Source organism: Centropristis striata, chromosome 11, assembly GCF_030273125.1.
Source record: "Centropristis striata isolate RG_2023a ecotype Rhode Island chromosome 11, C.striata_1.0, whole genome shotgun sequence".
In the NCBI taxonomy this organism is placed as follows: domain Eukaryota; kingdom Metazoa; phylum Chordata; class Actinopteri; order Perciformes; family Serranidae; genus Centropristis; species Centropristis striata.
Window position 1 is genome coordinate 18613518 of NC_081527.1, and position 23448 is coordinate 18636965.

The 23448-nt window shown below is 41.0% G+C and overlaps 1 protein-coding gene across 2 annotated transcripts; it reads left to right on the forward strand.

Moving 5' to 3' along the window:
* The first annotated feature begins 5389 nt into the window (after positions 1-5389).
* Positions 5390-23266, forward strand: LOC131980126 (desmoplakin-B-like). Of its 2 annotated transcripts, none has more exons than XM_059344305.1 (24): positions 5390-5759; positions 7126-7210; positions 7698-7816; positions 8132-8276; positions 10119-10244; positions 10368-10427; positions 10519-10686; positions 11235-11339; positions 11457-11552; positions 11646-11771; positions 12046-12198; positions 12331-12485; positions 12837-12963; positions 13112-13298; positions 13404-13663; positions 13844-14025; positions 14387-14525; positions 15022-15215; positions 15813-15975; positions 16316-16399; positions 16508-16615; positions 16882-16980; positions 17128-18942; positions 19484-23266. In XM_059344305.1, exons 1-24 carry the CDS (start codon positions 5524-5526, stop codon positions 22694-22696), a joined length of 8145 nt encoding a protein of 2714 aa, XP_059200288.1. In that variant the 5' UTR covers positions 5390-5523; the 3' UTR covers positions 22697-23266. The 2 variants fall into 2 exon arrangements, with proteins under 2 accessions (XP_059200288.1, XP_059200289.1); XM_059344306.1 differs by having other exon boundaries at positions 5392-5759; positions 17128-17625.
* Positions 23267-23448: the final 182 nt, after the last annotated feature.

Sequence of the window (23448 nt, forward strand, 5' to 3'; positions counted from 1 at the left end):
TCCCACATTACCCGAATTCACCCTACTGCATGTTTTGCAAACATGCTAGACCCCGTGCAGCCCCAGGATTGATGACTGAGTGGCCCCTAAACAGCTTGCAGTGTCTTGTTGTGTTTTGTTACACACTGATGCTCCCTGCAGGCAAACTGCAGCAACAACACTTATTTTTGTTACTGCAGCATCTGCGGCCCATTTGTTTCATCTGGCAACAATCATACAACATAAAAGTCATTTATTTTTTAATATGTTAAGTTGAATTAGGGCTTTTTTTTATTGTTGAAAGCAAGTTTAATATCCTCACAAAAAGGGCAGGATACACATGTGACATGAAGGTGATAGATGCAAATTATTTGCTTTCAATTAATTATAAACTTTTTTGTGCTCTAGCCCTTTGCTCTTTTGTCTGAAAGGTAACAATAAAAAGAAAACATTAATGGCCGGATCCATTGAATCTGCATCCTTCAAAAAATCTGTCATTCAGACAATGCCTTCCATTGCAGTGTGTGCAAAAAATATGGCATGGCTCGGGGCCAACAGAAACCAGTCGACCGTTGTACCGTCACACTATCTCACTGTGCTGTTTGTTATCATTCAAACCTGCTCGGTACACTCCCTAGCAACTAATTCAGGTGTGTCCAGGGCCCGCCCCGGGTGATGCTGTTAGTGAACTCAAATGTGTGTGTGTGCATGTACTCTGTGTCTGTCTGTGTCTCATAAACCAGCTGGTTACACATGAGGTGTAAAGGAGAAAAAAAATTCCAGAGATGTGACTGAGCTTTCACTCTGACTGATGTAAATTTGTTCTGCTGTAAAAAGACAACCACAGGCCGACTTTCCTTTTTTGCCGTCAGAAAATAGTGTATATATCAGTATGTATTTATAATAGATTCATAGATTTAAACTGTATCATTACGTAAAGTGATGACATAACACAGACAATATAACCATATATTAATATAATTTTAGTGCACTTTGGTTTCAAAGTCCAAGAGATTGGCTCAAAGTTGTTTGATTTATCACTTTCGGGTTAGTATCACACAACCACACAAAGATACACACACACACAAATGCATACATACTGTAAAAAAAACGTTGGTTTATCTTGCGGCAGATAAGTAAATATTATAGAAGAAAAGGCGGTTAACACAAGGGTTTTTTGCTCCAAATCATTGCGGCACAGCCTCTGATGTGGTGGATTTGTTTCCCGGGTGTTTGAAAGGCCAAGGCCCTAATAATCCTGGGAATTTGGGAGCGTTTAATAACTTTAGGAAGAGTTTAAATTCTTAATCAATAGACATTTCAAGGCTGATTCCAGTGGTTAAAATGATTCAAACAAACCATTCTTCACTATGATTACACACCTGTGAAACACATGTGAGCATGCTGACAGGTAAAATCTTACTGGAAGTATACCAAAAAGAGGACCAGAAAAGTGTTTTTTTGGTCACGTAATTTTTATTATTTGATTTAGTTAATGTGGTTTTGTTAAGCAGTGCTGAAGACATGTCTCAGTGGAAAGTCTGAGGAGCCGTCTGTTTGTTAACACGCTACTGGGGGAAACTCAGGTCACAGCGTTAATCAGCGATACAATGTCAATTGTCTACGTAATTTAATAACCAGCTGTCAGGGTTGTTTTTTTTTATCACTGTTTACTCAGTGAATGATGTCAGTGCCAGTGTCTGGAAATGATGTCATGCTGTGTGTCTTCAGGTCTCACAGTCACTGTGAATCACCGGACATACTACGTGAGAGTGAAACTGGTGTTACCTTGGCTTTGTTTTTGATATGTCATATCAGACACTCTGGTGTGAGTCTGTTTAGTTTTATATTCCAGACGTCAGTTTGGTGTGAGCCACACATGCATGAGTGACACATTCCCCTTTGGAACAGATCGCCTCTTCATAACCAGGAAATACAGCCGTGACCCCCACTGGTGCTCACTGCAGAAAGCAAACACAAGGTTAAATATTTACTCCCAAACTGAAGAGACAAGTCAGCAAAGGTTTTACTTTTTCCCCAAAAGGCCTTGTGTAGACCTGAATGGACAAAGCAGACGGAAAGGATTAAGGAGATGTAAAAGATAAGCCAGAGGGCGGCTCCACAGCATGACAGACAGGTATTTGTAGAGCTGATATAGTGGACCATCCCTGCATTATTTGGCACACCTTACTGTGACAGTTGTGACACTTAAATCTCCCAGAAAGATTCATATCTCATAAATATATACACACAAACAAAACAATCCCTGCACAACAATCTCAAAAAATAAAAAAAAGTCAGTTGTTTGTTTGCGGTTTGAGGCCAAACCCTTTCTGTTTGACAGCTCATAATTAATACCCTGTTTGTAATTACATTTCTATCTCAAGGTTCACTGTCCTACTGTTCAGTCCATCTCTCTTGGCACAAAAGCTGTTCTTAAACTGAAGTTTGTACTGTACATGCTCGGTCTTGCAGCGTGTTTTGTTTTACAAGTGGAAAATGCAAACACGTAAAGCAAACCCACCTGAGCGTAGTGGGAGAAAAATGCAGGGTGTGTCTTTAGGCGGGTGTGTTTTAGGCTGGTCTTTCACAAAATTGTCATTATAACAGATGAGGCTGTGATCATACGTTTGAAAGTCACCCGCACAGACAAGTCAGGCCAATTTTTTCAAACACATACATAGTGAAGCTTGTGCTTTTTAAAAAATTCCAGTTTAGGGTGTTGGTTTCCATGACCATGCCTCCCTCTCCTCCTGTCTCTCTCTTGTTCTCTCTGTTCTCACACTCCTATGTGATGCAGTGTAGCTGTGTGTGCACAATGGCAATAGCTCAGGACTTAAACACCAGAGGGCACAATATGTCTGTGAGCACTATTGTTTTTTCCATTGTTGTAAAGACCAAAGCCCACCAGGCAGTTTATGGGGTTTTTTTGTTAGTTTTTTTGTACATCTTTCCTACTTTTCTCATTTATCACACCTGCACGATGACATGCAAGCACACTCAGGTTAACTGTTCACTCTTCAGACTTTTCACTGGCTTTTTTTTTCACCCACACACTGCCTGACACTGACACAAGGTATGTGTGACCCTCCCCACTCCTTTTTTCACTCCCTTTCACTTTTCTCGGCCCCGGCATGCCTACCTGTTGTGTCTGAATGTGCAGAGGAAAGGAGAAAAAGTAGAGAAGTGAGGACAAAGTCACAAAATTGAAACATAAAAAATATACTTGGGGAACTTGGTGTCCCTTGTTTGTCATCTTCAAGCAGCTACGCCACACACTGAGCTCTCAGATGGACTCCTTTTGACCTCAAGAATGTTGAACCCGGGACGACAAATTCTTTGTGCAACCACTATCTCACTCTGCTGGGGATTAAATGTTTTGGCTGCTGTATTCTTTAATTACTGTCAACTGTGTATATATAGCATGATCACTTGCCAGGTTTTAATTGGGCCCACATTGATCCTGAAGCTATAGCAAACTGGAGAAGGAGCAAGCTAATGTATTGAAAGCATAAATCATGAGTGAAGAATAATTCTTCAGAGGATGTTTAAGTGAGGATCAGTGAGCCTTAAGGGTCCATAAAAGAAGGAAACTTAAGAATGTATTTTTTTCTTTAATGTTTTAATTTATTTATTATTCAAGGTAAAATGCACAGTGATCAATATCACTGTAAATGGGTTAGCCAAAGGCTTTCAGTTTCCAGTTTTGTGCTTTTGCCAGATGTAACATTATCCATTAAAATAACAACAGAGCAAAAATCATATAAAATCATAACAGGAAAAGGCAGATTTTTCATTTTTTTCAATCAAGGTAAAGGTTATTCCAAACACTGTAAGTATAAATACATTTCCAATTGTAGATTTCACAAAATATAAAGTACACCTCAGGCTACAATATAACTAATCCAATATAATAACACAGATGGTTTCAAGTTTCCCACAGAGATTATTAAATGTCTCTGACATTAAAAGCTGTCTGTATAAATTCATAGCAAATGTTTTGAATATGGCAAGCAACTACCTTTATTTGTAACAGTTAAATAACAATAAAGCAATCATAATCTAAACAGGAAAATGCAGAATTGTCTTTTATTGCAGTCAAGCTCACTACAATGAAACAATATATATTAAAACTGAACGTATATTTTTATTATCAAAAAATATAAACACGTTACAATATAATCCAATATAATAACACAGGTATTATATTTGATTGGATATTCAAATTTACCACAAAGACAATTAAACTGTCATAAGCTGGGGCATGTTTTGAAGATGACAAAGAATTACCTTTATTTGTAACAATTAAACAGCAATAAAGCAAAAAATTGTGTAAAAATCACAACAGGAAATGGCAGAATTGTCTTTTATTGGAGCCAAGCTTACTAAAATGAAACAATATATGTTAAAAATCTATTTATATTCTAATTCCAATTGTAGCTTTCACAAAATGTAAAGATTTCATAAAATAAAAACACCTTGTAATATAATCCAATATAATAATAACACAGGTATTATATTGGATTGGATATTTGTCTCAAATTTATCACATTTTATTATTAACATGAGTAAACTGTAGTAAGCTGTTTGTATGAACTTTAGTCGTTTATTGCTGCCAAGCTCAACACCAACACCTTACAATATAAAAGCACAGGCATTATATTGGATTTGATATTCAAATTGACCACAAAGACGATTAAAACTCTTATAAGTTTTTATGAACATTTGGGAGATGTTTTGAAGGTGGTAATCAATAAAAATATGCCATTTGTTAACAACCAGGAAACATATAACAAAGTAGACTATCTGCTATCACTATCTGCTCTGTATTAGGCTACACTGTAGATCAAAATGTGTCGGGTGCTCCGAGCTTTTTTAATGATTTAGACACTTTAATGAACTTTCACTTTTGATATTTCACTGATTGTTTTTTCCTGTGCTTTCCTGGGATATATGCCTGCATTGTCTCCACATGATTGTTGTTCTTGTGTCACGTAGCACTTTAATGACTTGATCTGAAATTTTGTTTCCTTTTGATCCAAGAAATTCACTGATAATTTCCAAGTAATCTCATTAACAATATTAACCGTTTCTAACAGTGTTGAAACAGACAAACAAAGCTAGATGTACATATATCTAGTGTTTTGTGCTTAAACACACAGTAGACTGTATTTTTGATCATGTTTTTTTTGTATCACCAGGAAGCAGATAACAAAGTAGACTATCTAATCAACTTTCCCTAACTCGATTGTATAATTCAACTGAGCAATCGTGGTTATAATTGCAACACAACTTTTGAAGCAGAATGAATTGACAACCTTGGCACGAATCTTCCCACACAGCCTCTGGGTGCAGGAGTGTTTCGTAAACACAGCAAGGTGTGGTTTCTATCCAAAAGCGGTCCGCTTCCGTCTATTCACAGCACACCATTATCTGCGCAACAGGAGACGGGGAGGGGAGAGGTGCGCGGTCTGTCCCGTCTGGACAGCAGAGAAGAACAGCTAAAAAACTTTCTTAAAACATAAGTAAAACTACTCAGCAAACATGAGTTTACACGGCTCCAATACCAGACTGGCCAATATAGGCCTGAGAAGTAACTCGCGACAGGATTTGGCGGGTGCAGGTTTGCGAAACGACGTTTTCGTCGGTGGAAACGGCTTCCAGGGAGAATACCCGGCAGGAGACGGCGGATACACCTACACCACCTCCTACTCCAGGAGCTCCATGCACGGGGGGCCGCAGAAAGTGCAAGTTAGCATGGGTGGAGGCGGGGGACTGAGGTAAGAGCTTTGAAAATTAACCTGTTGCTTTGAAATAAGTCTCGAGTATGTATTTGAATTATCCTTTAAATGTTCGCGTTAAAAACAAAGTTCAAGTGGTTCTTCCTAGCTTGCAAAAATGCTAACCATAAACTTCAAATTCATGTAGTTTTATTGAGCAATGTTTTATAATATTTATATCGATATTTAAAATCCACTTGTGAATGTTTTAAGGGTTTATGTCGTGCACCATTAAAGAGAAAAATGTCATCAAACAGGTTCATAAAGCCACTGCTAGCTCGCTATTAAATAGCACAGGCAGGCAGCTGAATGTTGTAGAGCTAAGTGCCAACAGGGGCATGAAGTAACATTGTTTTCATAGGATAAAACTGTTCTTTCATCAATACTAAAGTCCACCTCTCAGCCTAACACGTCATTTTCCCATTTGTGTTGTGAAACATGTGTTTCTAAGTAATCCTAGTTGTATCACTCCTCATCTCTTTCCCAATATTCTGCATTACAATTGAAGAAATACGTGCACACACCCCTCGAATGTGTCCTCCCACTACTGTCATTCGTCATGATGTCAGTGTCTAATGTTATAGCAGTGATGTCTGTGCCAGGGCTTTGCAAACTATTTCCCTTTTTAAAAAATATTTCAAAATGTTTCACTCACTTTGACTGAAGGTTTAAATCAAATACAGGATGTTTATGTGGGAGTTGACAGCTCTTTAAAGAGAGAAAGTCCAGAAGAGATTTTGTATTTGTGACCCTTTGATGACCTGTTTCTATGACCTAAACCTCTATACAGACTGGAAACAATGAATGAGTTTGTGTTGGATTAAAAAAACAAGTTTATGATTTGAAAAGGATTATTTCTCATCAGAAACTACTTTATTGTTTGAAAAAGAGATGACTCATTGCTCTGTATATATTCGGCTACACTGTAGATCAAAAATGTGTTGGGTGCTCTGGGCTTTTTTAATGATTTAGCCACTTTCATAAAGGCTTTTTAGCATTTCCTTCATCACTGATTGTTTTTTCCTGTGCTTTCCTTGGATATATGCCTGGATTGTCTCCACATGATTGTTGTTCTTGTGTCACGTAGCACTTTGCAATGGCTTGATCTGATATTTTATGTTTTCATTGCAATTTCCAAGAAATTCACTGATCATTTCCAAGTATTTATACCAATCTCATTAACAATATTAACCATTTCTAACAGTGTTGGAACAGACAAACAAAGATAGATGTACATATATCTAGTGTTATGTGCTAAAACACACAGTAGACTGTATTTTTGATCATGTTTTTCACACTGATACTATTTAAAACTGTAATACAAGCTCCAAAAATGTATTATTTTGTGTTTTTCCCCTATGTGTAGTGTACAAGGAATTCAGCAAAAAGCGATGTTCCTGACAGGCCAGTGTCAAGAATACTTGCAGAGAGCCAAGATGATTCTCCAGGGTGTAAGTGAAGCACACAGATTACACTGAACATAACTGATCTCAAGTGTTTGCTTTCACTTGTGGTGGTAATTAAAATAAAGTAATGCATTGATTAAATAAATAATTTAGGGCTGTAACACAATTTTTGTTTTGTAGATTATTACTTAACCCCTGAAATATATCCATCCCACTTTCTCAAAGTCCAAGACAATGCCTTTAAATGTCTTTTTTCAGTCAAAAACCCAGAGATATTAAGTTTTTTATTAAACAGAGAAAGTAGGAAAGACGTAAACAGCTTTTGCATTTAAAATTGTTTTTTTTTTTAAAAGGAAGTAGTTTTCTATTTTTTGTGATTTTTTTCTAAACAAACTTTAGTTGACTTCATTGTTATAATGTTTTCTCTTCATGCATCAATGAAGCCATACTAAATGACTTAAATAAACCGATATCATCAGCTGAGTTTAAATGGCAAGATTCCAGCGTTTGTTCTCTCTGTGTGGTTTGACAGGGAGGTCCAGTCGTGGAGGCAGAAAAACTGCTGATCATGGCTGCAGAAACCATGGAGCAGATGAAGGTCTGTGGTAGAGAGCTGCAGCAAATGCGAGTCCCTAATGATGTCTTCAGAAGGTAAGACAGGATGCATTGTGACTGTGTTTGCTTTTGCAAAGTGCAGTGTGAGTTTGTTTGCATTTGCATGTGTTCATTCATGACTGTGTATACACGCTCTGCCTACAAATATGCTTTTTGATGTCACAGAGCAGCATCCGAATTTCATTTTGTAGTAGAACCAAACCTTATTAAGATAAAGTAATCCTGAGGAGTTGCATGCCCCTGGAACATTCTTCTCAGCTGTATTTGCCCAGCTCAGCTCTTTGATGTCGAGTGCTCAGTGGGCCCTTGGAAGATTCACAAGAATTTTTCCTTTTTTGTGCAACTCTCCAGCCTTGACCAGTTCCAGCACATGCATAGTGCTATTCAACAGCAATTAGGAGGTGGTATGACTGTAAGACGGAACAGAGGCAGCGCGGGTTCCCTTGACGGAGGAAGGGTCTTTAATGATGCTGTGTCTTGGATCGCCCAACAGAAGGTGAGCACTTTATGAACACGATTAAATAAACACAACAAATATGGCTTAAATCACTAACACAAAAATAATCGTTCTTAAATACACATCACAATATTGTAAGTGCATATAAAGTCACCCAAAATACTCAGATATGTTCCACTGTTTCGTGCAAAACTCTTCACTGTTAACTAAACTGTTAACTCTTCACTAGTTTCTAATCATTTAATGAGTATACAGATCTGTTACCAGCATCGGTATACTTGTCTGCCCTACAGTTTTCTAACCTGTTTGAGCAGTATGAGTAGTTGCACCTGCATGTGTGTGCATGCCTGCAAAGCCAGGTGAATTAGTGCATACCATTTCATACGTTAATGGAGAAAGAGGGGGGGGGGGGATGCACTTACACTATCACACATTCTGACCTCCTGTAACTCAAACCATCTGGACACGCTGCCAAAACCTGATCCGGGAGTGAAAAGAGGCCAGGGGAGGTGAGGAAGGGTGGAAACAAAGAAGAGGAAAGAGCTCGGCCATTTGAGAAAGAGACGGCAGGGCGAGAGAGAGAGAGATAGAGCGAGAGAGTGGCGGAATAGAGGAAGGCAGATAAAGAAGCTGTGGGAGCAAAAAGAAAAGTAGAAGTAAAGGAGTGTGAAATCTGACACTCTGCACTGAGTCAGTCGTTATGGGACAGGGCAGTTCAGCAGAACTGTAACATGCTCATGGGAAAACGCCCTTCTACTCTCTACCTCCCCAACCCTCCCACCCAACCAAAAACACACCCTGTCATTCTGTCACCACTCCGAGCCTCACCCTTTGTCTTCGTCATTCAGATTCTCCCCCTGTCATCAGAAAAAAGAAAGTCTTGATACTTTATTGCATTTAAAAAAGAACTCCAGTATCTAACCTGCATTGACAGTCCAACATATAACTTCGTTGACCTTTATACTCTGGACAATAGCTTTACTGCACACAGTCTCTTAACATTCAAGTCGTGTCTGGCTTCAGCCAAGAAGTCATGAAGGGAAAGGGAGTGGTGAGAGAACAAAAGAGAGAGAGAGAAAAAAATGCGGGTAAAGAGCAGGGACTGGCTGAGGTCGGTTTGCTGGCAGAGCGCTTATCAAAGCTGAATGCTGCTAACAAGGGGGGAATAGTTGGGATAGTTTCCTGCTTAACAATGGAGTTAATGATTATATGGTGACACCTAGAGGACAAACGGGAAAAGTCAGAAGCAGGGAGAATAGTTTTCTGTTGAGATTTTGAATTACGTTGCTTTAAAGAGTAAGGAGGGTTCAATGTGTATTTAAAAAAATATGAAAAAACAATGAGTTGAGTGTTCTAAAGCCAATAAAGTTTAGTCTTCTGTGTCACAGCAGAGCAGCTTTATTGCTGTAGATAAACTATTAAAAACACATCAGTGAGCCACACCTTTGGACCGGCTGACAAGGTTTATTAGTTTATTGGAGTCAATTCCACACAGTCTGATGTTGTAAATAGTCAAGAGAGCACCATGTGTATTAATACAAAGCAATTTTTTCCCAACAATTGCACAATTTACTCTTGTTTGAGTCGCATTTGCTAAAAAAACTGCAGTGCCCTGTGGTTTTAAGCTTTTTATATATGCATGACTTATTTTTAAAGATTTATATCTTCAGTAGGATTAAATTGGCTTAGGGCAGAGGGTCAGAAAGTATAAAGAGATGGATTGTCCATTGTTTGTTTCTTTCATATTTGTATATATACCATGTATAATATTTCACCGCAGTGTTCCACAAAATATGTCATTTTGCTTGAATTTAAATTGATTTTAGCGTTGCAGTTATTGTATTTTTAATTGGTAATTAACTTTGATTCTGCTTCTTGTAGCGCATGATTGAGACAGCGCCGTGGGGAGATGACTCTGAAACCATAGAGAAGCAAATCATGGCCCACAACAAAAACCACAGCTCTCTCCAGCGGAGCCAGGAAGTAGACCGTGCCAGAGATGAACTGGTAAGTAGTGTTCCTGTTTCACTGTTTTAACGCTTTTTTACTTTGAACTGGAATATTGTTGCTATGTTGCATCAAGTGTACAAACGTTTTGTAATCTGATTTAAATCTTTTTTTTGTTTTTAGAACATGAGGGGCGACAAGTACAACCTCGCAATCCTGGAACAAGAATGGGAAAGCCTGCAGGTAGAACCAAAGTCTTTTACAGAGTGTAAAAAACAGCAGCACTATTGTTGCTTTTGATCATTTTCATAAATGTACCTTGTGTCTGTCTCAGAAAATGTCCCACAGCCGTTTGAATCAGCTGCGTGAGCTTCAGAGCATCATCGAGGAGGTCTCCAGAGCCATCATGTGGGTGAATGAGAGAGAGGAGGAAGAGCTTATGTTTGACTGGGGAGACAAGAACATCGACCAGTATATACCACGGAAGCAAGAGAGCTACTCGGTAAGGATCCCTGGCTGAACTTATCCTGGATGTTTCTGTCTTAGTTTATGGGTGTTATTATACCTTAAATGTACTATGTGTAACTCTTAGAAAATCCTTGTTGTTAAAGACACCAGTTGTTATTAAGACCAAAACAGTGACGTTACAGTCGATACAGAGCCAAACAGAGGTCACTACATGAATTGAGGGCCCTGTTGATATTGAAGTATTTCACTGGATTAAACGTTTTATTTCTTGCTTACATGGACTGTGTTTTGGAGTGCGTTGTGGTGGCTCCATTTCTTAGATAACATTAGCAGTTACACACTGTTGGTCCTATAGGGAAGATGAAGAGGGACTCAAAATAAACCTGACATCCTTGTATTTTCCTGGCAAAATCATCCAGAGTCCTTTACATGAAATCAATTTTAACCATTAGCAACACAAACTAGAGTTAATATATGTACATTGTAACGCGTAGTGCATTTTTTGCAATCTTTAGTTCAGAATGTTGGCCCTCAGACTCCAAAGTATAACCTTTTGGGTCTTACTTTCTGTTTTCCTTACAGGGGCTGATGAGGGACCTGGAGGAGAAAGAGAAGGAGCTGAACAAGCTGAAGGTTAAAACTGATGCAGTCCTGAACAACAACCACCCTGCCTCAGATAAGATTGAAGTAAGTTTTTTTCTGGGTGTTTTCAATCCTAAACAACCATTTAGTCATTGCTTTTGTACTAATGACTGTGTGTGTGTGTGTGTGTGTGTGTGTGTGTGTGTGTGTTTGTGCCCACAGGCCTACATGGACACCTTACAGACCCAGTGGAGCTGGCTGCTCCAGATCACCAAGTGTATCCATGTTCATTTGAAGGAGAATGCTGCCTACAGCCAAGTAAGTGCTCAGTCCTGCTCTAGCTCTTTTGAAAATCGAGCCCTGCATGTTTTCATGTGAACACTAATCAAAGCTTTTTGCTGCCATCTTCAGTTTTTCAAGGAGGCCAATGAGACCTACGCGAAGCTGCAGAAGGAGCACGAGTCTATCCGAAACACGTACACATGCGACAAGAACACCCCACTGGAGAGCCTCTCTGATCTCTTGAAAAACCTAGAGGTATTATTACAGTCTGTTAAATCCACAGCACACATATTTCGCTGCAGGTGTAAAGCACAAAACTATTTGTTCTCTTGTGTGACATGGGAGTAAACCATTTGCCTGTCTGGTGAACTGGTTTTGCCAGATCCTTTTTAAGAGACTCACTATTAAAAAATGGCTCTGCATGTCTGCATTCATTTTGTTTTGGAGTGTTTTGAACTTTGACTGATGGTTGCAATGAACAGTTGATGTCTGAGTTTAAAACATATGTCTGATTATTGCATGTTCACAGAAAGAGAAGGCGCGGATCATGGAGAATAAGAGGCAGGTCCACAGTCTGGTCAGCAAATCTAAGGCCATTGTCAGGCTGAAACCTCGCAACCCTGAGGAGAAGAGCAGCAGCCCCATCGTAGTCAAGGCCATATGTGACTTTAAACAAGACCAGGTGGGATAAATGCTCCCTCTCACACACACACACACACACACGCACACACATACGCAGACACAGGGTATGAAGTGGAATATTACAAGTATACTTTAGCATTTCCTCAGTTTGTATGTCCTGCTTTGGCTTTAGAAAGGAATTTTAAAAGGGAATGAAGGCCTCCTGAAGGATAACTCGCAGCGCAGCAAGTGGCTTGTGACGGGACCTGGAGGTCTGGACATGCTGATTCCCTCTGTGTGTCTGCTGATCCCTCCACCAAACCCGCTCAGCATCGGCATAGCCAACAAGTAAGAACCATTCAATCAAAGTAGTCCAGTGTAGGTCTGCCAAAATCCTGCACAGATATTGCAGGCCAGATCCATTTATTATGTAGTAAATATATTGGATGAATCAATAACAATATATTCATATATCCTATATCATATATCATATATCCAGGCCTCCTTTTTTGGATACATTTCTCCAACAATAGTGTTCTAAAGGGGTTTATGAGCATAATAGGATAGAAAATAACCTCAATCCAAAATGTGGCAAGTAGTCATTCAGTCAAAATGAAAAGATGAGAATCTGCATTGGATAAATGTTACATTATGTTTATAATGCAATATCTGCATATTTATGTCTTGTGCTTTTCCTAGGAATGATCAATATTATGAAGCCATCATGAGCATCTGGAATCAGCTCTACATCAACATTAAGAGTCTCATCTCATGGCAGTACTGCCTCAAAGACATCAATTACATCAACTCCCTCACTGTCAGCATGGTAAGATACAAAAAATGCAACTAATAAGAGTTTAACTGTTAAAATAACGTTGTTTTCATAAAAGGCTAAGCTGAATTAGATTCAGTTTGTGTCTTATCTGAAATAATATGTCTTTAACTTAACCCGACCTCTCTCCATTGTCTCACAGCTGTCTAAGATGCGTCCCGAGGAGTACCGTAGTGTCCTCAAAAGACTGGAGACTCACTACCAAGAGTTCCTGCGTACCAGCAACGGTTCTGAGATGTTTGGGGAAGAGGATAAGAAAACTATCCAGGGCCACTTTGATCAAGCCCAGACCCACTATGACACACTGGTTATCCAGCTGCCTACTTACAGTGAGTGTTAAATGTCTTTATCTGTAAATCTTCAGTCCACTAAATATAAAAAATGCTGCCATCTTTTTTCTTAAATTGATATCCCTTAAATTTTCCACCAACCAGTAAAAGGGGGTGAAGAGGTGAAGCCTGATCCCCCAAAACCAGAGCCCGTCAAGCCTCCGACTCCCAAGATCCCCAAAGTCACTGTCCCCAAGGTCAGCGTCACGCCTCCGCCACCCTCCATCAACCTCACCCTGCTCAACAGTCTGCAAGAACTCAGGCGCAGGCTGGAGCTGGCTGAGTCTGGTCTCACCAGTCATCTTCACGTCTGCCTGGGGGAAAATGGTGTGCATGACTGCTCAGTACACCTCCAGAAGCTGCAGGTGTGTAACTTTTCATTTATTCTTCTGTCACATTGAAAATTAGGTTGTTTTTTTTGCTATGAAGTCCATTCAAAATGTGCCCAATACAACAAGCACTTTGTTTTGAATTCTTTCTTTAGAGCACACTGAGAAACGTCTGATCATGTTAAATGTCAATTATTATTCCATGTTGATATCCAGACTGTGCACCAAGACTTAGACTCCATTCATGACGAGTACCTGCGACTGAGAGAAAAGATTATAAAGCAGCTGGAGGGGTTGCCTGCAGACTCTGAGCAAGCCAAGTTCCTCCGCTCCGAGCTGGAAATCATCAACCAGAAACTGGGAGGCCTCCAGGGTCTCTACCCACCTTACCTTCAAAGGTACAATAGTTTTGGTGTAATTACATCATATTTTAATTCATCACATGATTAAGAAAATACTGCACACAATAAAGTAAGTACTGGGACCAGAACTTCTTGCAATATGCAGCTTTTCTTTTTTTTTTTTTTAACTTTATTTTTAATTTTTCAAATTTTTCCAGTGTCTTACACAGACAATCAAGACATATGAATCTCATAAATCAGAACATACATAAATCAGAACATACAGGTCACCGAGGGAAATCAAACTCTTTGAATATACAGCTTTTCTAATGAGTAAAAACACTTTTTTCTCATTAAACGTAAGTGAAAGTTTGCGAGTACATGTGCATTTAGTGTAATTGCGTTGTTTTTTTAACAGGCTGTCGGCTCTTAAGACCTTGCTTCAGAGCCTTCTCCAGGCTGAAGATATCATTAAAGTCAATGAGGCCCGGCTGACAGAGAAGGAGACCAGCTCCCTGGACCTTAGAGAGGTGGAGAATTATCGGAGCACACTAAAGGTTTGTCACACGTTTTATATTAGATTAAATTGCAGTCTCTTGCTTTCCAGTTTCAAGACTAGCACTCACTGATTCGTCTTTGTCCTCTGTGGGACCTGAGGCTACAATAGCAGTAGTAATAGTAACACCGTCACTCATTTTATATTGTAACATCACTGTTTCTTGTGATATACTACTTTTTTTTGCTTAGTCAATTGAGAAACTTGAACATGGAAGTTAATTTTCGACCTTGGAAACCATTCTTGTAGCAAAATGATATTAACTAAAAGGTCCATTTACAAGCTTTTCTCTGAGGTTTCAGCTGCATCTCACCGTCTTTATTTCTCAGGTTCCACACTTGGGTCTTATAACAATTTATACTTGTTTTCATTTTTCTGCACTATGAATACTTTTCATTTGATATTTTAACTATATTATGCTACCAATGCTTATGTACTTGTATTTAAAGTACTTATAGAAATGTTTTATTTACTATTTTTGTGGTTTTCTATTAAAGCATATGAAGAGTGACCTGGAGCAAAAAAGAGACCTGCTAACAACTATGGAATCCGACCTGGCTAAAGCAGTGCACTGGAATGGTCAAATCTCCGAGCCCTTCCACAAGTGCGACGTGGACTTGTCTAAGTACTCAGACCTGGTGACCCAGATGTCTGACCGCTGGCGCCGCATCCAAACCCAGATTGACAGCAGGTAGGATAATCTGTAGATGTAAACACATACTTTTTAAAGTCAGTGAATGCTTTTCCACATTGTTACGTCCACTGACCAAACCCAGCCAGCAGACAATAACGTGACAATCAGAAAATCAAACAAAGTCAAAAGTGTTGTGAACAATTATGATTTATTTTACGAACAACAAAAGAAAGACACACTAAGGTGGGGGAGGATGGGACAAGTGATTGTGCCAAAAGAAAGTTGAAACAAATATAACAAAAGAAGGCCTAGCTGTGAAGTAAAACAAACAAACAAAAGGCTCAACTAACTTCTCTACAAAAAGGCTTTTCAAAACAATACAGGGGTGGCACAACCAATAAGCTAATGGAGTAACAGAAAATAACCTACGTGAATGCAAAATGTACAGGGTACCCCCAACTTACCTAGTCCCAACCTCACCACCACAAAATAGCACTAACAAGTCGAATTTAAATGTCAAAACACCAGTCTCAAAGACAGAGACACAACAAACACACACAAACAGTCCTCTGGCACGTAACACACATCCTCTGTTGGTCAGTGCCGGTAACAACAATAAATATATCCTTTCATCCCCCTTCTTTTCCTCTTCAGAATGTGGGACTTGGAGAAGCAGGAGAAACAGCTGAATCATTATCAGCAGAGCAGCCATCTCCTGGAACAGTGGATAGACAATGCCAGGAAACGCCAGGATACCCTTCAGACGGTTAAGCTCAGTGACGTCCAGACTTTAATGGATCACCTCAACCAACAGAAGGCACGTCTTTCCTTGTTTACATCAACATATTGTAATTAATAATAATATATAAACTGAACTGATTTGATTTGGAAATGGAAATATGCACCATTTACACTTTCACTGAGATTCTGACAGCTGTAAGCAGAATGTTATACATTATACATTATACAGCAAAAATATATTTTTCTTTTCTCAAATTCTTTATGCAACTCGACTTACTAGCCCTTGAGACAATTAACACAAATTTGTTGTATAACCATTTTTAATGATATCATTAAAATTCTTATCTAATAAGACCACGCTGTGTCATGTCGGATTCAATCAATGACTTTGATGCCCTCTTTTGCTCACTGCACAGGCACTTCACACTGAAATTAAAGGAAAGAAGGAGAAAGTAGAGAATGTGCAGAAAGATGCAGACACCTGTGCTGCCTCCATAAAGGTGGGTGGTCAATCAATGTGCACCGTTTTCTTTCATTTAAAAATGTTTTTAAAGTTAATGAGAATAAGCAAGCAAGGTAGAAAATAATGAAGTCCATGTTGTTTTCAGGACTACGAGCTGCAGCTGGCTTCCTACAGTTCAGGCCTGGAAACTCTGCTTAATATTCCCATCAAGAGAACAATGCTGCAGTCCCCCGCATCTGTGGTCAGACAAGAGGTATGAGTGCTGTCTCACCATGACGTCACACTTGATATTAGTTATGCATGTTAGCTATTATAATTCAAGTAATTATTATATGTTTGTCTTCTGGTTGTTAAATATGAATTAAACAGTGGTTGTTTCTTTTGTATTAGCTCATGTAGTATAACCAGTTTAAAGGCTAATCCCTTAATTGCCTCTGTCATTTAGAGATCTCACCCATATGTTTTTAACACATGAACATTTGGCAGCGTTATTAATCCTCTAATTTTAACTCCAATCAGGCGGGTGACCTCCAGTCCCGCTACATAGAGCTACTCACCCGCTCTAGTGACTACTACAAGTTCCTCGGGGAGCTGCTGAAGAACATGGAAGAGCTGAAGGTATCAGATTAATATGATTTAATTTCATTTCATTGTTTTCGTAAATCAATAATATTGTGTTAGTGACATAAATGAACAAAATGTTTGTTTCACAATATGAAAGTAGGTGACTGAGGCTCATTCTGTTTTTGTCAATGCTCTCTTCAGATCAGAAACACCAAGATTGAGTTGTTGGAGGAGGAACTGAAGCGTCTGAAAGACGACATCCGGGATCGTAGCCAGAAAAACAAGTCCCTGGAGGATGCTTTAGCCCGCCTCAAGCTGGAGCTCAGTCAATCAAAAGAAGAGCTAATTTCTATGGAAGAAGTGAAGAGAACCACCGCAATTAAAGTCAGCGCTACCAGGGAGAGTCTGGACAACACACACAGCCAGCTTCAAGATCTCAATGACCAGCTGACCCGCATTAAATACCAGCTGGAGGAAGAAAAGAGGAAAAGAGTGTTGGCAGAAGAGCGATACACCAGTCAGCAAGAAGAGTATGAGACGGTTGTTCGGCGTAGACAGAAAGAACTGGAAGAACTGAACTGGACCAAGATTGACCTGGAAAAGTCTGTGAAGGACAAGGAACGTGAACTGGAGAGGATGAAGATACTGCTAGATGAAGAAGCGACACGTCGGCGAAACGCTGAATCGGAAAACTCAAAGGTAAGAACACAGTGCACCCAGGAGGTTAATCAACTTAAGCAGACATACGAGAAAGAGATCCATGTTACCAAGACCACAATCCTGAAAGCCTCACAACAGAAAGAAGAAGACGCAGCAGACCTGAGACTGCAAGTTGACAGACTCACTGCTGAGAAGAGAGATCTAGAAGAGGAGATGAGGAGACTGAGGCTGTCCATTGCTCACACAGAAGAGCAGAAAAGCAGAGCAGAGCAGGAGGCCAGCCAGCAGAGGGCGTCAGTGACACAAGAAACAAGAATACGCACTGAGTTGGAGGTTCAGCTGAGAACGTTCAAACAGCAGGGAGAAGAGAATGAGCTCAAAGTAAGGGAGGCCAACAAAAGCAATCAGGAAAAGGCCAGGCAGATCAGTGTGTTAACATTTAACCTGGAGGAGGAGGGGAAGAAGAGGAGAGCTCTGGAACTGGAAATCAATCGCCTGAAACAGGCTGAGGCAGACCTGAAGGCAAAGAATACCTCCTATCTAGAGTCCATTAACAGGCTTAAAGTGTTTGAAGAGGATATCCACATCACCCGAGTAGAGCTGCAGAAGCAGTCCAGTGAGAAAAACAAGGCTGAGCAGAGTTCTAGCCGGCTGCAGGGCCGTATCCGGGAACTTCAGTCCTCTCTGGATGGATTGGAAGCTGAGTTGGAGAAGCAGAAGAAGGCGACCCAGGAGGAGTTCACACGTAGGAAGAGAATGGAGGCAGAGTTGGAGAGGATGACACATACTTGCAGAGAGCACACCACCACAATTAGCACACTGAAATCTGTCCAGGTGGAGACAACGAACGCCGGACGGAAGTATGAGCAGGACCTCAGCAGCCTCCGGGAGGCTCTGGACAGGAGTTTGAGGGAGCATAACATCACTAAGCAGGAACTGGCAGCTGTCACAGCTGAGCTGAAAACACTTAAACAGAAGCTCCAGCAAGAACTGGCTCGAATTCTTGAGCTCAACCAACGCAACGAGAACCTGTACAAAACCATCGAGGAGAAGAGCCGCCAGCTTAACGATTACACCACAGAGATCGAAAAGCTGAAGACTCTGACGCAGAACCTGACGAAGGAGAGACTGAGGTTGGAGGAGGAGCTGAGGACAGTTAGACAGGAGAGAGATAACCTGAAGCTTAGCAAAGATGCTATTGATGGAGAGAGTGCCACTCAGATCTCAGCCTTGCATGTCCAGCTTCAGACTAGCACCAGGAGGACAGCGGAGCTCCAGTCTCTCACCAATGACCTGACCAAGGAGAGAGAAAAGCTTAAAGTGGAAATAGACAAATTCCAAAAGCAATCCCTTGAGGTATTTTTGATTGCATTGAAGGATCATCTCCACCTAATCCAACAAATTTTTTCACCCGCTTTTGCATGAACTGCTATAGTGACACATGACTTATTATGACTTTCGCATGAAATTCACTTGCTTACAAATGTTTTTTCTTAAACCTGCATGTTGTTCATCCTTATACTTTACACATTTAGTGACTAAACTTAACTCATTTGATAATAACAATCCGCTAATTATTCACATCATACTAACTTTTGTTTTATATATAATGTACACATCTTTTAACAGGTTGTACATTATGAATTTGTTCAATCAGTACTGACAACTGATTGAAATGTCTAAACTTTCAATTGTTCTGTGACATCACAAATTGAATAGATATTGTTGACAATGTTATATGATGATAAGCTCTTCTTTGAACATGCAGCTAAGGAAAGCCATGTGTAAATAAGTAATTAGAGTTGTGGCTCTTTGCATAATCAGCTTTTTGCTTTGTGCATCACCTATTGGCATTTCTTCAAAGACATAATAATGTGTTTTATATTTTTCTCTCCAGACATCCATGATGGTGCACAGTTCCCAAAGCCAATACAGTGAACTGAAACTGGAGAGGGACAGCTTGCTTTCCAAGCTCAAACTGCTGGAGCAGGACAAGCTTCGTCAGCAGCGCATAGAAGAAGAGCTCACCCGCATCAAGCTCACACTGGAGACTGAGCTCCGCACCAAACAGCGACTTCAGGATGAAAAGAATTCCCTCCAGAAGGATTTCAACTACATGAAGAGCCAGTATGAGCTGAGAGAAACCCACATTAGGCAGTTTGAATCAGACAGAGACAAGGGGGATCGGGACCGGCACTCCCTGAAGAGTGAGATCGAGAGGCTCATGAGGGAGCTAAAGAGTGTTGAGGAGAGGTACAAGAGCCGTCTGATGATCTCTGAAAAGGAGGCATCAGACTTGGCTCTGAAGAGAGATGCCCTGGAGAGAGAGATACAGAGGCTGCAGCAGAGACCCAGCACTCTGAATAGGCAGACCCAGACAGATGAGAAGGTCCCAACAATCGATCCATCCAAGCTGTTATTTGATGGGGTGCGCCGCAAAGTCACAGCCCACCAGCTCTGTGACTGTGGTATCATCAGTAAAGCCACACTAGAGCAACTCCTAAAGGGAAAAAAGACAGTGGATGAGGTAGCTCTGGACATCCAGCTTAATCTAAAGGGTACCGGCGTAATTGCTGGCATGACAACAGCTTCTCAAGGGAAAATGCCATTCACCGAAGCGAAAAACAAGAAACTCCTCAGCCCAGAGAGCGCCCTCATGCTCCTGGAAGCTCAAGCTGCAACAGGCTACATAATGGACCCAGCATTCAACGAAAGGATGCCTGTGGATACTGCCTGCTCAAGAGGGATTGTAGACACAGAAGACAGAGACACCCTGGTGTCAGCTGAGGCAGCCAGCACAGGCTTCAAAGATCCATACTCTGGCAAAGTGTTGTCTGTGGGTCAGGCTTACAAACAGGGCCGCGTTGACAAAGACACAGCCATCCGCTTGCTCCAGGCTCAGGAGTCTGTCGGAGGTATACTGGATCCTGTGCTGAGTGTGTTCCTTCCGAAAGATCAGGCCTTGGATCGCAATCTTATTGATGAGGACCTCTACAGGGCTCTGAACAAAAAACCTGCCTGCTACCTGGAGCCAGAGACAGGAGAGAAGATTAGCTATAATGACCTTAGGAAGAAGTGTACAGTGGAGCCAGTTAATGGCTTGCTTCTGCTCCGTGGTCCAGAAAAGCCCATGACAGTGAAGGGTCTCCGTGGTGAAGTCTCTGTCACTGACCTTATCGATGCTGACTTGCTGGATGAAACTGATTTGGTGAAGCTCAAAGAGGGCAAGCTCACCACCAGAGAAATTGAAGACAAGCTAAAGAACTATCTCCATGGCTCTACGTGCATTGCAGGTATCTACGATGAAGCCAAGGACAGAATACTGCCGTTCTATAATGCAATGAAGGAAGGCCTGCTCATGAGAGGAACCACCCTGGAGCTTCTTGAGGCCCAAGCTGCTTCTGGCTTCATTGTTGATCCAGTCAACAATGTGTTCCTGACAGTAGAGGAGGCCTCAAAGAGAGGCCTGATAGGAAATGAGTTTAAGAATAAGCTGTTGTCTGCAGAGAAGGCGGTAACTGGATACAAAGACCCATCCACAGGAAACACAATCTCCCTCTTCCAGGCTATTGAGAAAGATCTTATTGAGAAAGGTCATGGAATCCGGCTTCTTGAGGCCCAAATTGCCAGCGGTGGGATTATTGACCCCAAAGAGAGCCACCGTATTGATGTCAATGTTGCCTATAAAAGGGGATATTTTGATGAGGAGATGAATGAGATCCTTACCTATGAAGGAGACGACACAAAAGGATTCTTCGACCCTAATACCAAAGACAACCTGACATATCTTCAGCTTAAGGAGAGGTGCATGACAGATCCCAACACAGGATTAATACTCCTGCCACTCAGAGACAAGAAGAAAGCCCAGAAGTCACAGGAGAGCCGCACCAATGTTCTTCGCAAAAGGCGGGTTGTGATCGTTGACCCAGACACTGGGCTGGAGATGTCAGTGAGGGAGGCCTATCACCGCGAACTAATTGACTATGACACTTTCCTGGACTTGTCGGAGCAGGAGTGCGAGTGGGAGGAAATAACTATCAAGGGTTCTGATGGCTCTTCACGTTTGGTGATAGTGGATAGGAAAACAGGAACCCAGTATGACATCCAGGACTGCATTGAGCGTGGAATCATCGACAAGACATCTCTGGATCAGTATCGTGCCGGAACACTAACCTTGACCCAGTTTGCTGACCAAATCACGAGCAGAACCAGCAGCACAGAGATGTCCATTGCTGCCAGCAATGTTGATGACATGGTAACCTGCAGCAGTCCTACCCAGGCTGCACCATCTTCTCCTACCGTCCGTAGACGCTTCAACAGTATTTCTATCACTGTTTCTCCCCCTGAGATGTTCGATGACCACAGCCCTGTGGCGGCTATATTCGACACAGAGACCTTGGAGAAAATCACTTTGTCTGAAGGGCTCCGAAGAGGCATAGTTGACACTATAACAGCACAGAGGCTACTGGAGGCCCAGGCCTGCAGTGGTGGTATTATCAACCCGGCCACCGGTGAGAGACTGACGCTGCAGGATGCTGTCCATCAGAGCATCATCGACGACAGCATGAGCGCAAAGTTGAAACCGGCCCAGAAAGCCTTTGTTGGTTTTGAGGATGTGAAGACTAAAAGAAAGATGTCCGCGGCTGAGGCAGTGAAGGAGACGTGGTTGCCCTATGAAGCCGGCCAGAGATTTTTGGAGTTTCAGTACCTGACAGGAGGCCTGATAGAGCCTGGCAGCGGACGTCGTATCAGCATTGAAGAGGCTATCCGCAGAGGTTGGCTCGATGGTCAAGCGGCCGTGAAGCTTCAGGAAACACGGAACCACCCGAAGAACCTGACCTGTCCCAAGACAAAACTGAAGATCTCCTACAAGGAAGCCATGGACAGCTGCATGGTGGAAGAAAGCAATGGTATGAAGATGCTGCAGGCCTCCTCAATGTCCACCAAGGGAATCAGCAGCCCTTACAATGTCTCTAACCCAGGATCTCGCTCTGGATCCAGGGCTGGTTCCCTAGCCGGCTCCAGGAATGGATCCCGTAGAGGCAGCGTGGATTACTCTTCTACGTACAGCTATAACTTCTCCTCCAGCAGTACCACCACCTATAGTTAAAACACTCACTCTTAATACACAGCATGGAAAAACATAATGAATCTACACTAGCAATTCCTATGCAGTTTGAGTACTTTTGTAACAGTTTTCTTTCCTAAATGTTTCTCTGCCACTACGATATCATGGGAGGTTTGCTTAAATACTGAGTCTGATTCTGAATTCATTTAAGTGTTTTGATTGTTTGCAGTTTTTGGTAATGTGGTGTTTCAATATTAAACTTAATGCAGTGCATAGTTAATTCTCTTTTTCTAAAGCGCAAGTGTTGAGTGAATATATTTGTCATAGCTCATTTTAATATATGGTGCTTTTTTTAATTAACAATGTTATTCCATAACATGCTTATTCACATTAGCTTCAGCGTGCAGTAAAAATTAATTTTTTGCTATATTTTTTCTTGTTTTGTGCAGCTGTATGTTTTCATTTTGTTAATTTTTGGATGGAAAAAACAGTTTATGTTAATTGAAAATACTGAGGTTTAGCTTAAGCTACTGACTTGACAATGTAATGATCAGCTATGAAAATTCCTTGTTGCTAAAATGTTATTCTCACATAATTGAAAATAAAATTGTAATAACAGTTTTTTTTTTTGTTACTCATTCATTCATTGACCAGTTGGATATGTCTGTTCTGTATTAAAAGCATAAACAGTTCACTGTATGAAGAGAGGCTCAGCAGTACCTATTGTAACCAGCAAATGGCGCTAAAACTGATTCAATGCGAGCCAGTTTGCCCTCCAAGCACAGTTTACTTTA

What these genes read in the sequence shown, in the direction of transcription:
- LOC131980126 (XM_059344305.1), top strand. Translation starts at nt 5,524, where the DNA reads ATGAGTTTACACGGCTCCAATACCAGACTGGCCAATATAGGCCTGAGA. An exon ending in ACCGTGCCAGAGATGAACTG is followed by an intron (nt 10,245 to 10,367) that starts GTAAGTAGTGTT and finishes TTTTGTTTTTAG; the next exon opens with AACATGAGGGGCGACAAGTA. An exon ending in TACACCTCCAGAAGCTGCAG is followed by an intron (nt 13,664 to 13,843) that starts GTGTGTAACTTT and finishes GTTGATATCCAG; the next exon opens with ACTGTGCACCAAGACTTAGA.